Source organism: Miscanthus floridulus, chromosome 8 (assembly GCF_019320115.1).
Source record: "Miscanthus floridulus cultivar M001 chromosome 8, ASM1932011v1, whole genome shotgun sequence".
NCBI lineage: Eukaryota > Viridiplantae > Streptophyta > Magnoliopsida > Poales > Poaceae > Miscanthus > Miscanthus floridulus.
In genome coordinates this window covers 91,728,239-91,751,134 of record NC_089587.1, presented here as the reverse complement: position 1 = coordinate 91,751,134, position 22,896 = coordinate 91,728,239, and the positions used below count along the sequence as shown (strand labels likewise).

The 22,896-nt window shown below is 49.0% G+C and overlaps 1 protein-coding gene and 2 pseudogenes across 1 annotated transcript; all 3 read right to left on the bottom strand.

The window, feature by feature from the left end:
- Nucleotides 1-62: 62 nt before the first annotated feature.
- On the bottom strand, nucleotides 63-1,297 carry LOC136469578 (uncharacterized; annotated as a pseudogene).
- Nucleotides 1,298-1,415: 118 nt separating this feature from the next.
- Nucleotides 1,416-2,506, bottom strand: LOC136469577 (protein ALP1-like). Its single transcript, XM_066467714.1, has 3 exons — nucleotides 1,958-2,506; nucleotides 1,641-1,866; nucleotides 1,416-1,564 (listed from the first exon to the last, which is right to left on the bottom strand). Exons 1-3 carry the CDS (start codon nucleotides 2,504-2,506, stop codon nucleotides 1,416-1,418), a joined length of 924 nt encoding a protein of 307 aa, XP_066323811.1.
- A 19,380-nt stretch (nucleotides 2,507-21,886) lies between these two features.
- On the bottom strand, nucleotides 21,887-22,678 carry LOC136469576 (G-type lectin S-receptor-like serine/threonine-protein kinase SD2-5; annotated as a pseudogene).
- Nucleotides 22,679-22,896: the final 218 nt, after the last annotated feature.

The window sequence follows — 22,896 nt, the reverse complement described above, 5'->3', positions numbered from 1 at the left end:
GATGAGTTGCAAAGGACCACTTCAGTCTGTCCTACTGGTCTTCAGATTTGAGCTATATACAATCATACAGAACCATCAACTACTACCAACCCTATCCAAAAGCATAAGCACATAATTTACAGAAGCCTCAATGATCAGTAGGCTTAGATGATGAGCACTTCCATAGTTCCATGTGCAAAAGAAGCAAAAGAAGTTCACCAAAACACCCTTCAGCAAAAGTGCGACTATCATGGCTTATCATCTTGGTTACACAAGAACCGGTACACCCAAGTCTCCAAAGTCGTGTTACTGGAAGCACTGAGCCAACCGCGCATACCTTCATTTTTAGCTCGTGCCAAGTAAACACCAACGGTGATTTTATCATCTGCACAGATAGGCAAAGCTTCTAACCTCTTCCACAATTCAGTATGTGGATCCACGGAAATTGGGACTGGTGGTGGAGGAGGTGGCTGAGTAAGAGTGTTTACAATGACCTTCATAGTTGTGCTGATGTCTTCAGTGGTATCTGCAAAACGACTCTTAGACTTTGTTGGCTTCTTACTAGGCGACTTGACCCCTCTTGGTTGCTTCTTTCCAGATCGACGTGGGCTCTTTGAGCTATTTTCTCCACTGCCTGCATAGTTAGGACTAGTTTTAGGACCTTCAGGTGAGGGTAATGTGTCAGAGTCATCACCTTCAAGGTCAATTCGATGTGCATAACCAGATATATGTCATTAAGGCCTCCACTATCATCACTATCAGAGCCCTTATCATCATCCAAGCATGTTTCTTGATCCATGGTAAGAGAACCATCTACATGGCTACCTTTGAAGAGCTCTTCCATCTCATTATAGAATTTGATGGGCTTAGAAAGCAAGCGCCTCTCTACGTCCTGCATGTGAATACAAGACAATATTTAAGACTATGACCATGTAAATTCTGAATTTGTAATGCCAAGCAAAATTATGAGACATATCTTTAGCTTTTTCTTTTCAGATTCAGAAATAGTTACCTTGCACCTGATGGCATCAAATCCATTTCCACTGTTACTTAAAGCTCTCTCAACTATCCTCCACTTGTCCTTGTACTCCCTGTAGTGATGATTAACCTGTTCAATGGTTACACCCATGCCAAACTCTTTGTTTAAGGCATCAGCACACTTCGCATGGTGTGGCTTCTTCCACACAAAACCTGCATGCTGGTGTTTCCTATACTTAATATACCAATTCAGCATGAACTTAGTCTGGTCCTCCTCCCAAGTTATGGTTCTTGCACGGATAGGCCCATCAACATCCAACTTTCCTTTTTTCTTCACCATCTTGCCCAGCTGCAAGAAAGATGCAACAACTACAGGTATGCACGGGCTACAGACAATCATTCAACAAGAAAAAACTAAAATGGAAAAGGGCAACAAAAATTATTCTTTTATCTATACTCTACAATAAACAGAAAGAATTGTATAACTCCTTATAATTTTCAGGTTCTCTACCACCTTTATATTCTTTTAGGTGATAATGGACGCCACGATATGGAGGGAGTATACCAGGTCTTGCTGCATATCCAACATCTGCCAGAAAGAATTTTCCTAAAATATGAACATGTTGCTTAAGGTTAGAGATGAACTATGTATTGTTTAATTTGTCAAAAACATGGCTCCCTACCTTCAGGTATTTTTAGGCCAGTGGGGCGTCTTAGAGCATCTTCAAGTACATAAGAGTCATGAGCTGATCCCTCCCATCCAGCTAAGACGTATATGAACCGCAGGTCAAAATCAACGGCTGCAAGAACATTTTGAGTCGGGATAGACTTTCTACCCCTAAACCTGCCTTGCATGTGTGCAGGGACAAATGCTGGTATATGAGTACCATCCAAAGCTCCTATGCATCCCTAAGGAAGACAAATGATGTTTTGTTAGACTAATTAGCATGCCTCTCCTTTATGTTTCAATATCCTAGCTGAAGGTGTTTCATGACTATACCTCAGAGTAAGGGTGGAACCTTCCTAGGTTACTTGTGATCTTTGGGTGTGTTTCAGTGGTCCTGATGTATATGAGTTCTCTAGCAAGTATTGCACACGCATCTAAAACCTCATTAAAGTACCTACTAACAGTCTCACCTGATCGAATGAACTCAAAACCAATAGCTCTATTAGACCATTTATGACCCACAACATGCATAAACATTGCCACTTGTTCTTTTACAGTCACATTCAATGTGTCCATCAAAAGACCACGTGATCTGAGACTTTGACAGAGCATATGAAAAACATTCTTTCGCATGCGCAGTTCAGAAATACAATGGGCCTCCGTACCATTATACAAACGATTTAAACGGGTTTCTCTTGAGATATCTCTGTCCAACATGGGTCCATATGTCACAGCTTCTCTGTCTCGCTTTTGCATGTTTAGCAGATAAGTGTAACTAGCTAGACACAAAGCAATAGCAGCTAACAACCTTCTCCTCCAAATGTAGTACTGGTAGTAGTAACTGAAGTAATAATGTATGAACTGACTCATCCTTCGATCCATCTGGTTAGCAAATATTTCCAAAAAAATAAAAATTTCAACACACATCGGATTGGGGAAAAATAATTTAGACAAATATTACTCACTTTTGCTAGATGATCTCTACCAACAACTCATCAAAAAAAGAATTTTGAATGTCATATGTTTTTCATATGGACTCAATAGAAATGCATTTGTCTTTTAGCAAAATAAGCCACAAATAATGATCAGTACACAAGCCTCTGCAATCAGCTACCGAGAAAACTTTCCTGTTGGGAGATGTGCAGATGCACGTACCTGCATACAAGATGGTGTGACCTCGACACCGTCGCCCTGTGGCAGCGATGCGGAGGAACGCGACGCCGGAGGCAGAACCTCCTTGTCAGGCCAACGAGCCGCGCAGCGTCGGATGCCAGGCCCCGCGATGTTGCAATGGGAGAGCGACGCGCCCTCCGTGGAGAGCCGCGGCGGTGGCGGGCACGGTGTTCTTTTCCCCCCAACAACGAACAGATAAGGAAGGATAAGGATAAGCGGTGAAGAAATATCCAGGAAAGGGTCCGCGCTTAGTTTCGCGCCATATATGCACACGCGCGGCAAAGTTACGCGCCATTTTTTCCCGGGCTGAAGGCAGCTCGCGTCAGCACGCCAGAGTTGCGGCGAAGGAATCGTTCGCTGCACTTTCGGCAAAAAATCCTATGGCAAAGCACTATGGCAGCGCCGGAGATTCTTTGGCAGCCTAACCTAGGGTAGTAAACCAAACACCTACCTAACTCGGTTTGGCATGCCTAAAATGCGGCGCGGCAGATTATGGACACGAACCAAACGGACCCTTAAGCCTCTTCTTCGTTTTCTTCACACAATTGATTTGACCCATTTGATTCGCATTTAAAACTCCATTTATTTTGTGCCGTTGTGTTGCTATAAATAAAAACTCAAAATGAAGTAAGTACATGTAACACCTCGGTGTTACGAGCTCGTTTAGCACCGTGATTTAGGTCTAAGACAACTTTTTAAAACGGTTTTCTCGATTTTTAACATTAAACTGATGTTTAAAAGTATCACTCATGGCCGAGTTATATTGAACTAACTAGTTGGGTAGTTCTTGGATGTTAGTTCGAAACTAAAAGTTATAATTTTTTAAGTTAGAAACGATTGGCAATGACGTGTTAGCAATTAAATTCTAGCTAAATTTCTTAAACACTAACTTTATATTCTTGTATTGCTAGTTGCTTCATGGTGAGTACTTTGGCGTGGAGTGGATCATAGAATGGTTTGATGTAGCGGGGTTACCCCCAAGAATTTCTCAAAAACTCGTTAGAACACGCGAAGAACCACGTTCGGTGTGTTGTTCGTGAACCAGCGCGCTGCTCGACGAACTCATCTTGGCCTTTCCGTATCTTTTTCCCTAGTCACTCTTGGGTCACGCCAAATGTTTCCCTAGCTAGCTGGTGGCATGGACTTTGGATTAGTGAGGTTGGTCGAACCTTAACTACACTGGTGGGCAGCCTTGGCTTTGCTTTCATAAACGTGCACGTCACTGGTTTTGGCTGCTCAGCCTGTGGCCGCGGTCACCACGCGTCTCAGCACGTCTGCTGTCTGGCCGTGCCGTGGCTTGGCCCACCGACTGAGCGCCTGGCCGAGCCAAACCACCTTCGCCATGCTACCGTCCCTGATCGCCTAGTTGTCCTCCTACCGTGCCCTGTCCTGCTGGCCAGCCTGATGGCCGTCGACTGCACGCCGAGCCCGACAGGGTCGCATCTGCTCCCTGCGGTGCGCAAGCTATTTCCGACCGTGGTGCTACTCACTCGCATCGGCGTAGGTCTGCGCCTTACCCTCTTGTCACCTTGGACGCTGTAGAGCTCGTCCTTTGCTACTAGAACCGCCTACCTCGCCCTATTCTCGACGTTGTCTCGTTGCCGGCCGTGTCGCTGTTGCAATTGACCGTGCACAGACGCACCTTTATGGTGCTGTCCGTGCCAGCTGACGCGCCCTGTCGGCCACTCGGTGCCACGAGCGCCCTTACCCCATGCCCTGATCGCTCGACCAGTTAGCTCACTGACCCACTCAGCTATGCGCCTTTAAGTCATGTCGTCGTCGCTAGTCACCATGACCGCCCTCCCTCTCCTCCGAAATTCATCGTGCACGAAGTACCTCCCTCCAATTCCTTGTACTCACTGGTGCCCAAGGTCCCTAGCTTGCCACTGCAGTCAACCATGGTGGAAATCGTCCACCAGAGAGCGCACGCGTAGCATAGCCGTCGCCGCCGGTCAGTTCGCCGCTGGAACATAGCGCGATTGGGGGTAAGGTCTTATCCCTCAGTGGGGCTCCAATTAGTTGTTCATATGAGCTCACATCGATCCCCTCGTGTTTTTGCTCATCCCCGTCTGGCCAGCGACCTCTCCATTGATGACGTGACGCGATGGTGCCAAGCTGGGGCACGCACAGCCTGCCGGTGCACACGTGGTCGACTACATTGCTAAGCCTTGCGACCTCGACCGGTCCTTCCTACACGTTTCTGGTGAGGTCCTTCTGCTTTTGTGGTAGTTGGTTTGACTATCTAAGCTTCGTGCTCACCGGGACACTTTCGCCGCCGCCGATGAGCTCGGTTTAGATGTCGTTTCCGGGGCTAGGCCGAGAAGGAGTAGTGCTAGTGCATCTAAGGCTTCTAGCATGTTAGCAGTAACTTAAGGAAGGATTTCTGGTGATGCAGCGCAGCGGGTGGGCTGTTACCGCCGGCATTGACGTACCCACGGCCATACCCCGCCACGACACGTGTCCCCACTGCGGTACCGCACCATTTTGTGTGTGAAATACCTCGATCGGTTGATCTAGACGTGTGTAGTCGTTTGACAGTGTTGGTTGTCGCGCGGTGGGGCCGTATACGTTGGTGTTTGGCCGGAGTTGCGCGGCCTCTGGTTAAGTCTGGCCAAGGACCTTTGAAATTAAGAATTCGAATACCTCTAGGGTTCCTGATATAAAGCTCTTAACTCAATTGAATAGTACTATCGGTAACTTCGCGAATAGAAAAGAAAACGAGGACCATTTAGCAAAACGCCAGCACCCGCGCTAGATTCCGTCTTGGGGAATTGCTGGGTCGGCCCGTTACTGCGCCGTGCTGGGCCGGTTTGTTGCGCTGAGCTGGGCCGGCTGGTTGCCGAAGCGTCTGGGCTGCTCGCGCCTACGCTGGGCGGGCCTTGGTCCGCTTGCGCCAGGGCATGTTGGGTTTCACTGCCGCCTGGGCCTCTGGCCCTCTTGTTTCCGCGCTGTTGGACTGTCGTCGCTGTCTGGGCCGCTGCCCGTGGCCTGCTCGCTGCCCGCGCCTGGGCGCCATCCTCCACTGGACCGTGCTTCGTGTTGGGCCAAGATCATTGACGCCGGCCCGTTTCGATTTCTAGAGCAATTTATAATTTAGCTTATAAAGTAAATTTATAAAATCAATATAAAATTGTGTAGGTGTCCAAAACTGATGAAACCAATTTTATTAGGCTCCTAAAATCATGAACTACCTGCTAGTATAATTTGTTCACATAGTTGGGTAATATTCTTTGGAGCCATATAATTAATTTAGGCTACTTAATATTATAAAAATATAAACTTGTAGGAATTGTTGTGATAAATTGGTAATAGTGTTGGATCTAAAAATTTTATAGTAGGTTCCTAGTAATATTAGCTGCTCACTGTAATTTTTGTAGCTGTAGAATAATTAGTTGCTAGATAGATAATGATGTCTTATTTCGAATAATGATTAAGTTGATAGGATGAAATAAAGAAATAACTTGGGTTTATATAACTAAAATAATTGTTGGGAAATAACGTCTTATTCGACAACATGGATACGTATACCAGCGTTAGAGCTATCTCGTTAGCTTGTGAGGCGTGATCTAGATTTCTAAGCATTTCGGCCGTCGTTGATTATTTACATCTATGCATTTGCATCAATGCATGTCATATAGGTATGATGATGGGTCAACGGATCAATTGAAGGATGATTGAGAATTCGAAGATAGTGTAATGGTATTCTCTCTAGGAGATGATACAATGGGCTTTCTATTCATATGATGTGGATGATCTGAAGATGTAGATACTAACTTTTTAATATATATCTTACCCAGGCAAGCCCCGGTGCATAACCCCTACTTTTCTGCAGTTTAAATCATATTTGTGCATTAAGTTTTAAGGAGTTGAATGAAACCCACTTGCATATATATATATATATATTTATGCTATGAGTCTTACTAGTATGATAGGATCATATAGAATGCTATGCTACAGGACTCCGGTAGAAGTCGAGTGATTGCCTGTCACTCACGAGAGATAAGAAATATATTACTGTATTATCATCACTTGGAAAATATAAATGGTGGAAAGGAAAATAGTGATCGGGTAGGGATATGGTTTGAGTATTGGTGGATGTAAGAGGTTGTGTCGCCGTGGATGCGGGGCATGGATTGGTTACACTGTTTTCCCTATCTGTGTCGGTTAAGGACCGGCCGTTGTATAAGACTCTTGGCAAGTCACAGACTTATTATTCCGAGCACATACTTGGGTATGGACGCTTGGAAGACTTGTTGCTCTCTTGTCGTGGATCCGGCTCTTTCCAGACCGACTATCAGGGTTTCTTTTTGGTAGAGGAGGTCCTTGAACCGTACTGAGTCCGGGACTCAGGGGCGAGGGCTTGGAGTCCTAGTTTAGACTGGGACCTAGACACCCAGGATAGAAGGGTGATGAGTTGGTCCTGATGGTGCCTTGGGTACAAGCGGGGCGTGTTTTTTCGGGGTACCCAGCTGGGGGCATTGATTCGTGAATCGCCGGACGATCCGGTACGGCTTGTCTGCGGTTTAGCATCGTAGTAAGAACTTAAAGATGAAAGATGGAAGATGGAAAAAAGAAAGTCTGATTGCTTACCACCTGCTTGAAAGTAGTACATGTGCTTACATAGAATGGTTAGTAATGAACCAATGTGGCTATTAATAAAAATCGAATATAAGGACGCACGCTTAGTATTGCTTCCTGCAAATGCAATAAACCCACCAGCCAAATAGCCTTGCATATCCTTGGAGTCTTTTTTTCCCTCCTATCGGGTAAGTCTTGCTGAGTACAATTGAGTACTAAGGGTTTTATTCCCCCTGTTGCAGGTGACAGGTGGATGATAGAGCTGACTCTTATGTGTGGATCCCTCCTGGTGGGCTCAGAGAGGATTTCCTTTACGCTGCGATCATAGTTTTTATTTATAACTCTCACCAACTATTTTTATAAATGAAAGCTTTATAATCTGTTGTCATAGCTTATATACTAATGCTTCATCATGCCATGAATATCTATTTATTTCCGCTGTACTTCTGATCACATATTTATATTCCGCTGTTAAATTAAATTGCTCATAACTCTGATAATATGATTATATTCTACTGTTATAATAATAAATATTATATTCTAATGTTGTATTAAAAGTGAAGTAAGAAATTGTTAAGAATGATTGTGGGGGGTATACCCACGGCAGGCCACATGGGCTACGCCTCCAGGGACGGCCCAGCCCACGAGAAGGAGCCTTGCGGGGCACGATTCTGCTCGGCGACTCCCGCAAGGCACGGGGAGGATATCCTGAAGATGTTACGAGATCTGATAGGATACGTACGATCCCATGTTTCTTGTAATCTGTTATTACTTTCCGGTTATCTCTTAGATCTAACCGACTTGTAACCTTGCCCCCCGAATTATATAAGGCGGGCAGGGACCCCCTACGAAATCACAGCAAATCATACAATAACTAATACAAACCAATAGACCACAGGAGTAAGGTATTACGTCATACTGACGACCTGAACCTGTATAACTCGTGTGTCTCTGTTACCTTCTTGTTCTTGATTACACGCTCCTCTGCCGATCAATCTACCATCGCGGGATACCCCTCGGTGGACTACCGACGATATTCTGTCGACAGTTGGCGCGCCAGGTAGGAGTGTGCGTGCTGTTTCCTTATCGAACAAGATGGCTTTTTCCGCAGGCTCTTTGTCCCTCCCGCAGCCCGGCTAGATCTTCACGGTCGGATCCATCACGTGGGTCATCAACACCGACGGAGTTGGAGAGCTTCTCGAGCCAACGCAGATCCGTTCTACGCCGACCACCCTTGCACCTGCAACCGCATATCCAATCTCGGAACCACTTCTGGGGTCGACTTCATCAGCCACTCACCGCTCGCTTCCTTGCTACCAGAGGAGGAATGCCAACAATGATGATCTGATCGAGTCTATCGATCGGGTCAGCCTGAAACTCGCCGATTGCCCCTCCATTGCTGAGTTGGCTCTGGACACCCTTGTTCAGCACCGACCACCCTCCGATCCTGATCTATCGGTGTTCGGTGCTCGGCAAACCTCAGGGCTCGCCGCCCTGCCCTTCAGGCTCGTCAACACCGCTACTACGTATCAGGACGCCCTAAGGGGCAAATTCGCCGACCAGCTCGTCGACCAGCTCCCACAAACCGTCAACATGCTGCACGCCAGCCGGGGTCCCGGAACATCCCTCCAAACTATCCTAGAAGAAAATCCAGACTCCGAGTCTCAAGGGTCCACGGAGCCCCTCGCCGAGACCTTCACCGGGCAACCCCCTCTCCCACCTTTCTAGGGTGGCGCAATCTTCAACGTCAGCATCGACAGCCCCCCTCAGAACGGCAAAACAGATGAGGAACGCGCCGCCTGAGAAAATAGGAATGCCAACCGCGCGCAACGCCATGATAACGAACGCACCATTGCGATGGCCGAGGCCACTCGTGATAACCAGTTCGACTCGTAGGGAAGGCCCCTCCATCGCAACCTCAACGAAGAATTCCTCTGCGTTGATGGCCACGACGTCTTCAAAACTCCGAGCGCTAATCTGGCGGTGGCCGCCAATGAACTTGCACACCTACCGCAGACGCCCGAGCTTGCCAAGGTCGCCGCTATGCTAAAAGCGGCACACTGTCAAGTTAATGAGATCCGAGAGGTTCAGAGACCTTCATGCTCCACAAGCGTGATTCGCCGATCAGCCGATCCTAGGTCTAATCGCCGCCCTAGTCAAAGCCGTTTCGCCGACCAATCACTACCTCCCCAGGGGGGAGTTGGAGGCCACCACGCCAAGCATCATTGCCAGCACGACCAAGAGGTCGAACAAGATGCCCAAGTGCACCTCAGTAACCTTCGGGATGCATGACGGCGTATCGATCAACGTCGCTTCGGGCGCCATGAAGATGAAGTGCGACGTCGCCAAAATTACAAGCAAGAGTACGGTAACCCGGACTCAGCTCTGGAGCCGATCATCGCCGGTAATATGCTGATATCGGCGCCGACAACCTGGAAGGGCCCCCTACGTTCACCAGGGCGCTTCGAACGCTCCAGTGGCCCCGTGGTTTCAAAATCACCGGAGTCGAGCCCTACGAAGGAAGGATGAACCCAACTCAGTGGCTGTAGGCTTATGCCACCACCGTCCGCGCCGTCGGAGGAGACACCAACATCATGGCGAACTATCTCCCCGTCATGCTCACGCCAGCCGCCATGAGCTAGTTCACAAGCCTCGCCCCGGACTCCATCGGATCTTGGGAAGATTTGAAGAGAGTCTTCACCGATAACTACATGGCCACATGTAGGCGGCCGGGCACCAAGCACGATCTCAACCGCATCAACCAAAAGCCGTCCGAACTACTCCACAGCTACATCAGACGCTTCTTCGAGATGAGGAATTCTATTCCCAACATCACGGAAGCCAAAGTCATCACCGCCTTCGTCCGAGGACTTCATCACCGTGAACTCCGTTCTAAGTTCAACAGAAAGCCACCTACCGGCATCGGCAAGATGATCACAACCGCCAACCAGTACGCCGACGTCGAGGAAGCAGAGGTGCGTTTTAATGAAGATACGGGCACTAATCGCCCGCCTCGCCACCACGACGACCGCAACGACGATCGATAGCACAACGTTCGCCGCCACGACGACCACAACAACAACCGACAGTACAACGATCGCCGCTACAACGACCGCAGTTTCCATCGGGACAATGGACGAGATCGGCCAGATGGATTCAAACCTGGTCAGAATCGCCGCCGCCGACCAGATCACTTTGTTGCCAACGTCAATGAGCCGCGCGCAAAGCGTAACTATGATGAGCAGTACAAGAAGATCCTCGACGGACCGTGCCCCCTACACAAGAACGCCAAACACAAGATGAAAGATTGCCTTGGTTTGGCTAAGGAGTTCCAGGAGAAAAAGTACAATGACGACAATGGTGGGAATGGAGGACGCCGACCACCTAGGGATAATAACAATGCCTTCCAGGACCATGACAAGGTGGTCGCCACCATCTTTGGGGGTTTCACCTCTAACGAGAGCAGAAGGGAACAGAAGCTCGCCGCCCGACGAGTGCTCGCCGTCGCTTCAGAGGAAACTACTGCCAACCCTAGCTATCGCCCGTGGTCTGAAATCCCCATCACCTTCAGCAGTGCCGACCAGTGGGTGGCATACCCTACACAGGGCATTTTCCCCTCATCCTTGACGCGACTGTCTAGAAGGTGCTCTTCAGAAAAGTCCTTGTCAATGGTGGAAGCGCTTTGAATCTACTCTTCGCCGGGGCCTTAAGGGAGCTCGGCCTCGGGACAATAGACCTCATGCCCTCAGACTCCTCCTTCTGGGGTGTGGTACCTGGCAGGGCATCCAGACCACTTGGGGAAATTACCCTACTGGTACAGTTCGACATGGCAACCAACTACCAAGTGGAGCATATCAACTTTTATGTCACCGACTTCGACACCGCCTACCATGCCATACTAGGGCGTCTAGCTCTGACCAAGTTCATGGCCGTTCCGCACTACGTGTATTTGGTGTTGAAGATGCCTTCGCCTGTAGGAGTCCTGTCTCTGTGGGCCAACCTCTCCATCGCCTACGCCTGCGAGACAGAAAGTCTCGCCCTCGCCGAAGCCACTGACCTCTCCATCCAGATGGCTAGCGTGGTCGCCGAAGCCAAGACGGCATCTGCTGACGACATGGAGATCCCAGAGCCTCCCCGTGCCTCCGCCAAGTCCAAGGAAGTCAAGGAGATCGGCCTCGGCCTCGACGACCCTTCCAAGATGGTGAAAATTGGGGCTCACCTTGACCCCAAATAGGAAAGCGCGCTCGTCTCCTTCCTACGTGCCAACGCCGATGTGTTTGCTTGGAAACCTGTAGACACGCCGGGGGTACCGCGGGAGAAGATCGAGCACTCCTTGAATGTCTCGCCGACCGCTAAACCGATCAAGCAAAAACTTCGCCGATTCGCGTCGGACAAAAAGGAGGCTATTAGGGTAGAAATAAAACGGCTCTTAGCTATCGGATTTATAAAAGAAGTGTATCATCCAGATTGGTTAGCTAATCCTGTTCTTGTTAAGAAAAAGAATAAAGAATAAAGAATGTGTGTTGATTATACTGATCTTAACAAACACTGCCCTAAAGACCCCTTCGGCCTGCCTCGGATAGATGAGGTTGTAGACTCCACCGCCGGCTGCGAGTTGCTCTCCTTTCTTGACTGTTACTCCGGCTACCATCAGATCTCCCTCAAGGAAGAAGACCAGGTCAAAACATCGTTCATTACGCCTTTCAGTGCATACTGCTACACCACTATGTCCTTCGGACTAAAGAACACCAGCGCGACCTACCAAAGGGCTATCTAGACGTGCCTCGACCAATAGATCGGCCACAACGTCGAAGCCTACATCGACGACATGGTCGTCAAGACTAGAACCGTCGACAATCTTATCACCGACCTTGAAGAAACTTTCTCCAACCTAAGCAAATACCGATGGAAGCTGAACCCTTCAAAGTGCATCTTTGGAGTTCTATCCGGTATCCTGCTGGGCTACATCGTCAGCGCTCGGGGCATCGAACCAAACCCTGACAAGGTCTCTGCCATCACCAACATGAAACGGCCGACGTGTGTCAAAGATATACAAAAGCTTACGGGTTGCATGGCTGCGTTAAGCCGTTTTATCTCGCGTCTCGGTGAAACAGGGCTACCTTTCTTCAAGCTCCTCAAGGCCTCCGAGCTTTTTTCTTGGTCAGAGGAGGCAGATATAGCTTTCGAGCAGCTCAAGTTGTTTTTAATAAAACCTCCAATCATGACAGCGCCACGACCAGATGAAACTCTGCTGGTTTACATCGCCGCCACCTCTCGCGTTGTCAGTACGGCTATTGTCGTCGAACACGAGGAAGCCAGACACGCCTACAAGGTGCAACGTCCGGTCTATTTCATCAGCGAGGTGCTTAATGAGCCCAAAACTCGTTATCCTCAGGTGCAAAAGCTGTTATATGCAATTTTGATTACCTCACGCAAGCTCCGACATTACTTTGAATACTACAAGATTGTCGTGGTCATAGAGTTCCCTCTGGGGGATATTCTCCGCAATAAAGAGGCCAATGGTCGTATCATCAAGTGGGCCGTTGAGCTCGGCACTTACTCCATTGACTTCAGAAGTAGACCAACCGTTAAGTCACAGGCGCTTGCTAATTTCATCCCCGAGTGGACCGAGATCCAAGAACCCATTGCCGCCACTTGCCCCGAGCACTGGGTGATGTACTTCGACGGCGCCCATAACATCAATGGTGCTGGTGCGGGTATTCTGTTCATCACACCAACAAAGGATAAACTCTGATATGTTCTTCGCATACATTTTCCGGCCTCAAACAATGCCATGGAGTACGAAGCATGTCTCCATGGTCTCTGTATAGCCATCGAGCTCGGCGTCAAACGCCTCATGGTATATGGGGATTCCGCGCTGGTTATCAACCAACTCAATAAGGATTGGTCCTGTTCTAGTGAGAAAATGGACGCATACTACGCCGAAATTAGAAAAATTGAAGGGAAATTCTACGGTATCGAGTACCACCACGTGGTACGGGATCAAAACCAACCAGCCGACCAGCTATCAAAGATAGGATCTTCTCGCGCCGCGGCTCCGCCAGGGGTTTTCGTCCAAGACCTCCTGGCACCATCTATAAAAGAGGATAAGGAAGTTGTAGAAGTACCCCCCGCCGAGCAGTTGGTACTCGCGGTACCTTTGCCGGTCGCCGATTGGAGGGAACAGTTCATCAAATACCTCTCCAGCGACGAAACACCCGCCGACAAAATCAAATCCGAACGACTAATTCGCCGAAGTAAGCATTACGTGCTGGTAGACGGTAGCCTGATGAGGAAAAGTGCCAAGGAAGGAATACTGCAAAAATGCATCATCCAAGACGACGGTGTGAAGCTACTTTCCAAAATTCACTCTGGTTCCTGTGGCAATCACGCGGCTTCGAGAACACTAGTCGGCAAAGCTTTATGGGTAGGTTTTTACTGGCCCACGGCCATTACCGATGTAGAAGATCTCGTTCGACGATGTGAGGGGTGTTAGTTTTTTTGCCAAGCAAATACATGTACCGGCACAAGAATTACAGACCATTCCAGCTTCCTAGCCATTCGCATGCTGGGGACTGGATATGATCGGGCCTTTTAAACCAGCGCCAGGAGGTTTCCGGTATGTGTACGGCGCCACTGATAAGTTCTCCAAGTGGATCGAGTACAAACCACTCGTCGTAGCTACTGCTAAGAAAGCAGTCGAGCTCTTTGAAGACATTGTACACAGATTCGGTCTTCCGAACAGCATCATCACCGACCTCAGGACAGCTTTTACTGGCCATCATTTTTGGGACTTCTGCGAAGACAGGTGCATCTCTATTAAATACGTTTCCGTTGCTCATCCTAGAGCCAACGGCCAGGTCGAGCGGGCTAATGGTATGATCCTCGACGCCCTCAAAAAAAGGCTCTATCAAAGAGAAGAAAAGCATCCGAGCAGATGGCTCAAAGAGCTACCAGCTGTGGTCTAGGGACTGCGCACTCAAGCTTGTCGAAGTACCAGCGTATCTCCATATTTTATGGTCTACGGCTCAGAGGCCATACTCCTAGTGGATATTGCATTCCGAGCACCTAGAGTAGAAAATTATGATGAAGAGCAAGCCACAGCTGTTCGGACAGAAGACATTGATCGGGCTGAGGAAGAACGTCTGATTACTTGCGTTCGCACAGCCAAGTACCTCGAAGGTCTGCGGAGGTATTACAACCGAAACATCAAAGGACGTTCGTTCGCGATCGGCGACCTCGTCTTACGTCGGAAATAAAAAACCGAAGGGCTTCACAAGCTGTCTTCGCCCCGGGAGGGCCCTTACATCATCAAAGGTGTTACTCGGCCAGGGTCTTATCGCTTATGTGACTTAGATGGACTCGATGTTCCCAACTCCTGGCACATAGAGCACCTTATACGTTTCTACCCCTGAAATAACACCGATATGTATTCTTTACTTTCATATTAATAAAGTTTTGGTCTCCATAATTTTCCTCCATTTTTTCATCCATTATAAGTTTCACTTATCGCTATCGGGCTATACGCCACGTCATGGCGATCTCCAATACGTTCGCCAAGCACGCCCAATTCGCCGAACACGTTAACTCCAAAAATCGTCGAACACGTTTTCTCCAATTCGCCGAACACGTTAACTCCAAAAATCGCCAAACACGATTACTCCAAAAATCGCCGAACACGATTACTCCAAAAATCGCCGAACACGATTTCTCCAATTCGCCGAACACGTTAACTCCCGATCGCCGAACACGACTTCTCCAATTCGCCGAACACGTTAACTCCCAATCACCGAACACGATTTTTCTAAAAATCGCCTACTGTGTTTTCTCCGGGTCACATAGGTTTTTCTACTAAAACAACGACGATCTTGCGTTCCAAATTTTGAAACATAGCCCGCCGATCGTCGAGCAGCACACATTTTTCCTTCTATTTTTTATGGAGCAGACCCAGTCTCCGACTACATCCTACACGTGCTTAGGGGCTCCGTGCTCTGCGTTACGGTTGGTCGGCTGCGGTTCCTTGGCCATGCCTGTTCATCCTACATGTGTCAGGGTCTGTGCGCTCGACGTTATGAACTATGGGCTAGTCAAGGCCTAGATTTCAGGCATGAACTAACTGCTCGGACGCCACTTTAGCTATTTTTCTCGCCAAGTTACTCAAGTTGGCTGCTAGGCAGCATGTTTTTTCGCACTGATAACTCCGGAGGACACCAAGGCTCTAACATCTCACCAAACGTGCTATGAGCTCCGTGCTCTGCGTGTTGGGCGGTAGGCCACGGTCTTATGATAACGCTTGTTTTTCCAACATACGCATGGGCTCCGCGTTATGCGTTACGGATTATGACTTAGCTAAGGCATCAAGTTTAGTGAAAACTAACTGATCGAACAATGCTTATATTATGCATAACTGCATCGGGTTGATAATACAACGATTCTTCATCGCCAGATAAATCAAGTGTTACAGGTGGTAATATCCGGGCAGTTTGTTAAGCTTCGCCAATAGTTTCTGTTTCGCCAAATAGGTCTATATCGCTGACAAGCATTTTTGCTACATCCTCAACATCATCCTCCAGCTGCTAGGTTTGCGCGTCGCTAAGCCCATCGGCGAACCCACCACCTATCGACTGGATGTCGATAGACGGATAATGGGACCAAACCACTGCAAGGGCATGAGTAGCGGCGGTCAAAACGGCGTCGCGGTTGAAGTTTTTAAAGTTCTCCCACGCTGCCTTGCATCTCTGAACGATGGTGTCTGGCCCTTGCTGCCTACTGTCAGGACAGGGCGCCGGTTCAACGTCGACGTAGTCGAGCACTGGTTTTATTGCGGCAGTTATAGTGTTGAAGTTGTCCTTCTGGACTTTGGCTTCCTGCACCAGCACATCGAACTGTGCCTTGGTTTTATGTCGATAATCTACAAGAATTACAATGGTTCGTCACGACAAAAAAGTATTACGACATTACTTCCGATCAGGGGGTACCTATCTTTCAATTCTTCGGCCAGTTTATCTGCTCGCTCCGACTCCTTCATTTTCTCTTATCGGATTTGCTCGACGGTCTGGCGAAGCTGGTTGAGTTCTGCATCTTGCTCTGCAAGCACAACAGTTAAGAAAAGAAAAAAAACGAACGGCCAACTACTGCAAAGTACATTATGTGAAAAAGAATACCGGATTTCAGCTTGGATACATCCTCGAACTGCTGGCACTTCCGGTCGAGCTGCTCGGTTTTACTTTTGAGTTCTCCGTTTTTCTTGCCCAACTGCTCGGACATATTTTTTAGTTCCTCAGATACAATCGCCAGCTGCTCGGATGTCTTCTTCAGCTGCTCGGACGCAGCCGTTAGTCGATCGGACAGAACCACCTTCTGATGTTCAAGGTCCCGCGAGTTCGACTCCGCAAGGTCCCGCTCGCGCTGGGCCCTCTGAATACTTTTCTCCGAAAGACTTAACGCCTCCTGGAGTCTCTTATTTTCCTCGGCGAGGGGCTCCATCCTCTTCATCAGTTGGTGCCGTTGATCGGCTGTTCGAGCTATCCCCTGCGGATTAACAATGCAAGAGATAAACCTTGATCTCCAACAACATATATCAGTGTTCCAGGTGCGGTACTCACCTCGATTTGAGTCATAACTCCAGCAACGATGGATTTTAACCTCTTTATTTCCCTGGTGGTGTTTTCTTCCTCGACGACTACTACCTCTTCCCCGCGTTTTCGGAGAATCCGGACGAACTGGGGTTTAGGTGCAGCACGCTCGATCTCCACAACCTCGTCCTTCTCCGCCGTCGCTTGAGGCACCACTGGGGGGCTCTGTGGTCGGACTGCTGCTCCGACCACTCCTGGCATCCCTGCGGGTGACGACGTTTGCTCCTCGGCCGTTGATGGAGTTACATCCTTAGCCTCCGGCGCATCAACAACAGCTGCAGTTTCCGCTTCCAAAGTATTGACTTTTTCGGTCATAGCCTCGGTTGTGGACGCCGACGCGCCCGTCGTGTGCGCCAACGATTCACCATCGACAGGACTGCCGGCAGCGGCGGCTGGCCCGTCCTCTGTTCGTCGAGCACTCGGGGACTCCTGGACGAGAGCAGTTGTCATTTTTTCTTATGAGGTCATGGGCCTCGGCGTCGCCCTGCGTAACATCGGCTTCTCAGTAACCAAGAGAAATCAAGGAACAATATTATTACTCCAAGGCAAATATACTTACGGTTTGGTCTTCCGATTGATTTTCTTGAATCGGCGATGCCTGCCTGATCCCCCAGGCGCGGCTGCTTGGTCTGCTTTATAGGAGGACTCCCACGCCTCTGCAGCGGGCTGCCACTCTTCTTGGTGCCCGACCCCCCCCTTCTGTGCGTTGTTCTGCGGTTATCCCCTCTTGTTGCTCGGGGACTTCGGTAGTTTGCATTGCCGGGACTTCCGTCGTTGCCCGAACATAACTTTCCCTCGCTTGCTGCTTGGGAGCTTCAGCATCTGCCGATGCCTCCATCATGCTCGGCAGAAGCGCTGACTGGTCGTTGTCATCGTCCGACCACTCCAGCACAGCCGTTCGTCGTGGCCGAACTATTCGGTCTTCACCAAGAGAGATGCCGCCTGGTTTGTGTGCATGAGAGCTTACGGTTTTTCTCCTTTTTTGGACCGGCTCATCTACTGCCGATCTTTTCCCGTGGACCTTCTCTGATACTGGGGATGGACTATCCGACGAGGAGCTCGGCTCCTCCTCTTCGGGCTGTAGCGGCCGCCGAACGTCTACTCCATTAGGCCAATCGGCTCTTGGCACGTTTGAAAAGTATATTGCCCTATCCTGCAAATGGATCTTTTCATAAGTAAGTCAGTCCTATGCTCGGCAATTGATGCCTGATCGATGCGAAGTGAAAGGGTTACTTGAGGAGGTGGATTGCCGCAGTTGAAAGCCTTCGTTCCTTTTGGCCAGCTAAATGAGACATTGAAAGTAAATAGATCCATGGCACGGTCTATTACTTCTTTCTTCGTCAGACGGTCCGTGTTTTCCCGGGTACCGTCGTTATCACCTTTAAAGTCGAACGCCGGGTGGGCCCTCTCTTTGCAGGGTTGGACGCGCCGCACTATGAAGCTAGCTGCAACCAGTTCACCCCTAAGCTCCACGCCCTTAATCAAGTCCAGAAGTTCCATTACTTGCTCCATGTCAGCGTTGTTGGGTCTCTCCGACCAGTTACTATGGTTAACCGGGATGTGATGGACGTCGCATCGAATCATTGGGTGACTTTGTTTGATATAGAACCATCTGGCGTTCCAACCTTTCAGGGAGGTATTCAGCGGAACGTTGATGTATTCGCTGGCCATCCCTTCCCTGAGCTGTAGGTACACGCCGCCGACCACCTTTGAACCGCTGCCCCCCTTCTTCTTTAGACAGAATAGGTGCCTGAAGAGGTTGAAGTGTGGAAGAATACCGAGAAACGCCTCGTAGAAATGGATAAAGATGGACACATGCAGTATGGTGTTGGGGTGCAGGTTGTAGAGGCTAATCGCCCAAAACTCCATAAGATCCCTCAGAAAGGGGTGGACAGGAAACCCTAATCCTCGCCAAAAATAATCTTCAAATACTACAGCCTCATCAGTATGAGGTGTTGGGAAGGGCTCACCAATAGCCGGCCGCCATCCGGCAGTAAGGTGGTCTGACAGCACGCCCGCCGCCACCATCCTGTTTAGATCCACCACCCCCGTTTTCGACGGCACCCATTCCTTGTCGCGGCTGGCTCCGGTGGCCGCCTTCCTCGGCTTTGCTGCTCCTTTTTTCGGCGCCATTTCCTATGGATTGGTCCTAGGTTGGAGGCGAATGCTCGCGTTGGTGCGGAATGTGGAGCGCAGGGAGTGCAAAGGCAGGAAGCAGGGCGGATTGACAGAGGTAGGAGGCGATGTGTGTGGCGGCGCGGTTATAAAGCACTTTCCCCACTTTCCCTTGAATCTGAGGGTTTTTGGGAAACCGTTCCCGCGATCAGCGCTACTTCGACTCCTCCAAAATGGTTTAATGGGCCGCAACTTAGGCTATCGCGTCACAGTAGCCCACGCCGCTCATTTGTCGCCGCCACCTATTCTCCGATTTCTCTGCATTTTAATGAGGCTCAGTAACCGATACTGCACAACCATTACTCCAATTTTTTCACCACGACTTGATTTATCCGATATCTACGTCAGAAACACGGGGACTGGCTACTTGCTCGGACGGTTTACTAATTTCTGAGCCTGGCACCACGTGACTACGTCACCTACTGTCAGGCTCGAGAACTAAGTGGGCACACTTCACCTTGCGGTGAATGTGTTTGTTTCTCATCTCGAGGCTACGCTCAGGAACTGGCTACCTGCTCGGTTGGTTCACTATTTTCTGAGCCTAACACCACGTGACTACGTCACCTACTGTCAGGCTCGGGGACTAAGTGGGCACACTTCACCTTGCGGTGAATGTGTTTGTTTCTTCTGAAAGACTCTGAGCCTCTAAAAGATAAAACCAGGTATCTTTACCCTCGTTTTCGGACTCTAAGTGGGCACACTTCATTTTACCATGCAGGAATTTTTAATTTTGGACTTGAGCTCCTTACACCCTTATGACAAGCCGTGCTCAGAACACACTGCTTGGCGATGCTGCACGCTGCTCGGCAGCTGCTCACAACTGCTCGGCGACTCATTATGGTGGTCGGACCATGATTTGGACAGCTCGGTTTTGGTTCGCACCTGCTCGGAAAAGCTCAAGACGGCGTTGCACAACGGGTACAAGGTGCTCGGGGACTAGCTGTGGGGGGTACGACCCCGGATACCCACGGCAGGCCACATGGGCTACGCCTCCAGGGGCGGCCCAGCCCACGAGAAGGAGCCTTGCGGGGCACGATTCTGCTCGGCGACTCCCGCAAGGCACGGGAAGGATATCCTGAAGATGTTACGAGATCTGATAGGATACGTACGATCCTATGTTTCTTGTAATCTGTTATTACTTTCCGGTTATCTCTCAGATCTAACCGACTTGTAACCTTGCCCTCCGCACTATATAAGGCGGGCAGGGCCCCCCTACGAAATCACGACAAATCATACGATAGCTAATACAAACCAACAGACTACAGGAGTAAGGTATTACGTCATACTGACGGCCTGAACCTGTATAACTCGTGTGTCTCTGTTACCTTCTTGTTCTTGATTACACGCTCCTCTGCCGATCAATCTACCATCGCGGGATACCCCTCGGTGGACTGCCGACGATATTCTGTCGACAATGATGTAAGCTTTATTCTCTCATTTGTGATTCTGATGTAAAAATATGGATTTTCGGATTCTCCCCTGGGGTGTGCCCGACGGAACCGAGTAATTTTGTGTTCTCCATTGGGTGCTTAGTGTCTAATGAAAGACGAGCACTCCTACGAGGCATTAGATTAGGCGGTTCTGTCACAGTACACTTGCTCCGAGTAGTAGTTGATTGTTTTAAAGGAAATGTCAAGAACATGCTTGGACTTAAAATATAAATACTCAGAAGCGGATCTATGATTTTATCTAAGGATATGCCGCAAAAAAAACTACATTCAATTCGGTAAAACAATTTAGCAATTCGGTAACAATTAAACAATTTTCAATGTAATTCAATATACATGTAGTAAATAACACAATAAGTCTTAAATAAATTTGAAGATTGAATTGAAAACATCCGCAAATTATTAATATAAATGGTTCAAACGACATATTGTTGATAGTTCAAAATATAGATATAAAAGAGAGCAGGAGACTTACAATACTACTTATTTGAGTTTCACTGCGGACACTTTTATATGGGAGATGATTCAATTATACCATCTTCATCTCCCTTAAGAAATATTCCGCTCAATTAGTATATTGATTTGCTGATCAATCTTGATTGTCTCTAATGTTGGGCGAATCCCAAATATCACGGCACGAGGGGACAACTAGGCTCAGTGCATTATGCGCAGCCAGCAGTCCGGATAGATTAGATCCTCAATCTTGGTCACGATCGATTAGTTGCGTACTCGCAGCCAAAGCTGATCAAGATAGTGAATCCACGAGACTACATCATCGGTGCGGCGATACGGCCGGCCGCCGGCGGTCACTCCGAGTCACCGATCTAGGGTGTTCCGCGTAGACGAGGACTGTTCCCATTAGTCAACCTATCCAAGTTGAGGTTCACGCGTGGCCAAATTTTTTATTTTTAGTCATTTTTTGAAAAATATTCATAAATAGACCTTTGGTGATTTGATTTTCGTTTATGAACCTGACCTCGGTGCCACGACTTTTGGCGCCGAGAAAACACGTCTCGGCTCCATAGCAAATGGCACCGAGGTCTTAGTGAGGCGTCGGACGTGGCGGTGACCTGGAGCCGACGTGGACAAGGCCTCGGCGCCGAGCTGTTACCCTATAGATCCTAGCGTTTGAAATAAAACAAATATAATTACTCCGAAAAACATGCAACAATATCAATGTGATTCATCTGGTTACAACGTGTTTGACTTAACTCAATGGCCTGAGTTCAAAACCTAGTGCTAAACCTTTTTTGCTATATTTTTATAAGACAAGAACTACTCGTGCGTACATTTTTATAAGCAATACAACCAGAACTACTCGTGCGGCCGGCAGACACGACGTCCTCGATCTCCCCTTGCTCGTACTTCTCCCACGCCCACCTCGAGAACCACTCCTTGCTTTCGCCGTGGCCGGGGTCGTAGTTCCGGCGCCGCCCCAGGATCTCGAACAGCACCATCCCGAAGCTGTACACGTCGCACTTCTCCGACGCCGGCAGCGCCATCCACAGCTCCCGCGCCGCGTACCCGGGCGTCCCGCGGTCGCCGCCGGTCAGCGACATGTGCGTGTTCTCGCGCTCGCCCAGCCGTGCGAGCCCGAAGTCGGCCACCTTCGGGGTGTAGTCGGCCGTGAGAAGAATGTTCGCCGGCTTGATGTCGTAGTGCACGATCCGCTGCTGGCACTCCTCGTGCAGGTACCTGATCCCCTTCGCCGTGCCGACGGCAATGCTGTGCAGCGTCCCCCATTCCAGCCTTGTGCTTGTGCTGCCCTCGTCGCCGTGAAGGTACTTCTCGAGTGAGGCATTCTCCAAGAACTAGTACACCAGCGCCTTCGTGTTCGCGTCGAAGCAGAAACCATAGAGCCGCACGAGGTGCACGTGGTAGGTACGTCCGATGGTGCCGATCTCCGCCATGAACGCCTCCTGCACAATCTTGTTCATAGACACCTTCAGGACCTTCGCGGCCACCAGCAGGCCGTTCGGCAGCTCACCCTTGTAGACCACGCCGTAGCCTCCGGACCCCAGTTCGCACGAGTAAATAGAGGGCATGTTCGCTTGAATTTACGAGTCAGTTATAGTATTTTTTTCTAATAATAAAGTTCAGTCGACTTTAATACTAGCCGAACGGGTTCATAAACTCCAGACCTCAGTTTGTTTCTTGAAATATTTTTTCTTGTTCTATTGCTTATAAAAATGTAGCAAGAACAAACCCATAAACTCCGAACCCCGGTATGTTTCTCAAAATAATTTTTCTTGTTTTATTGCTT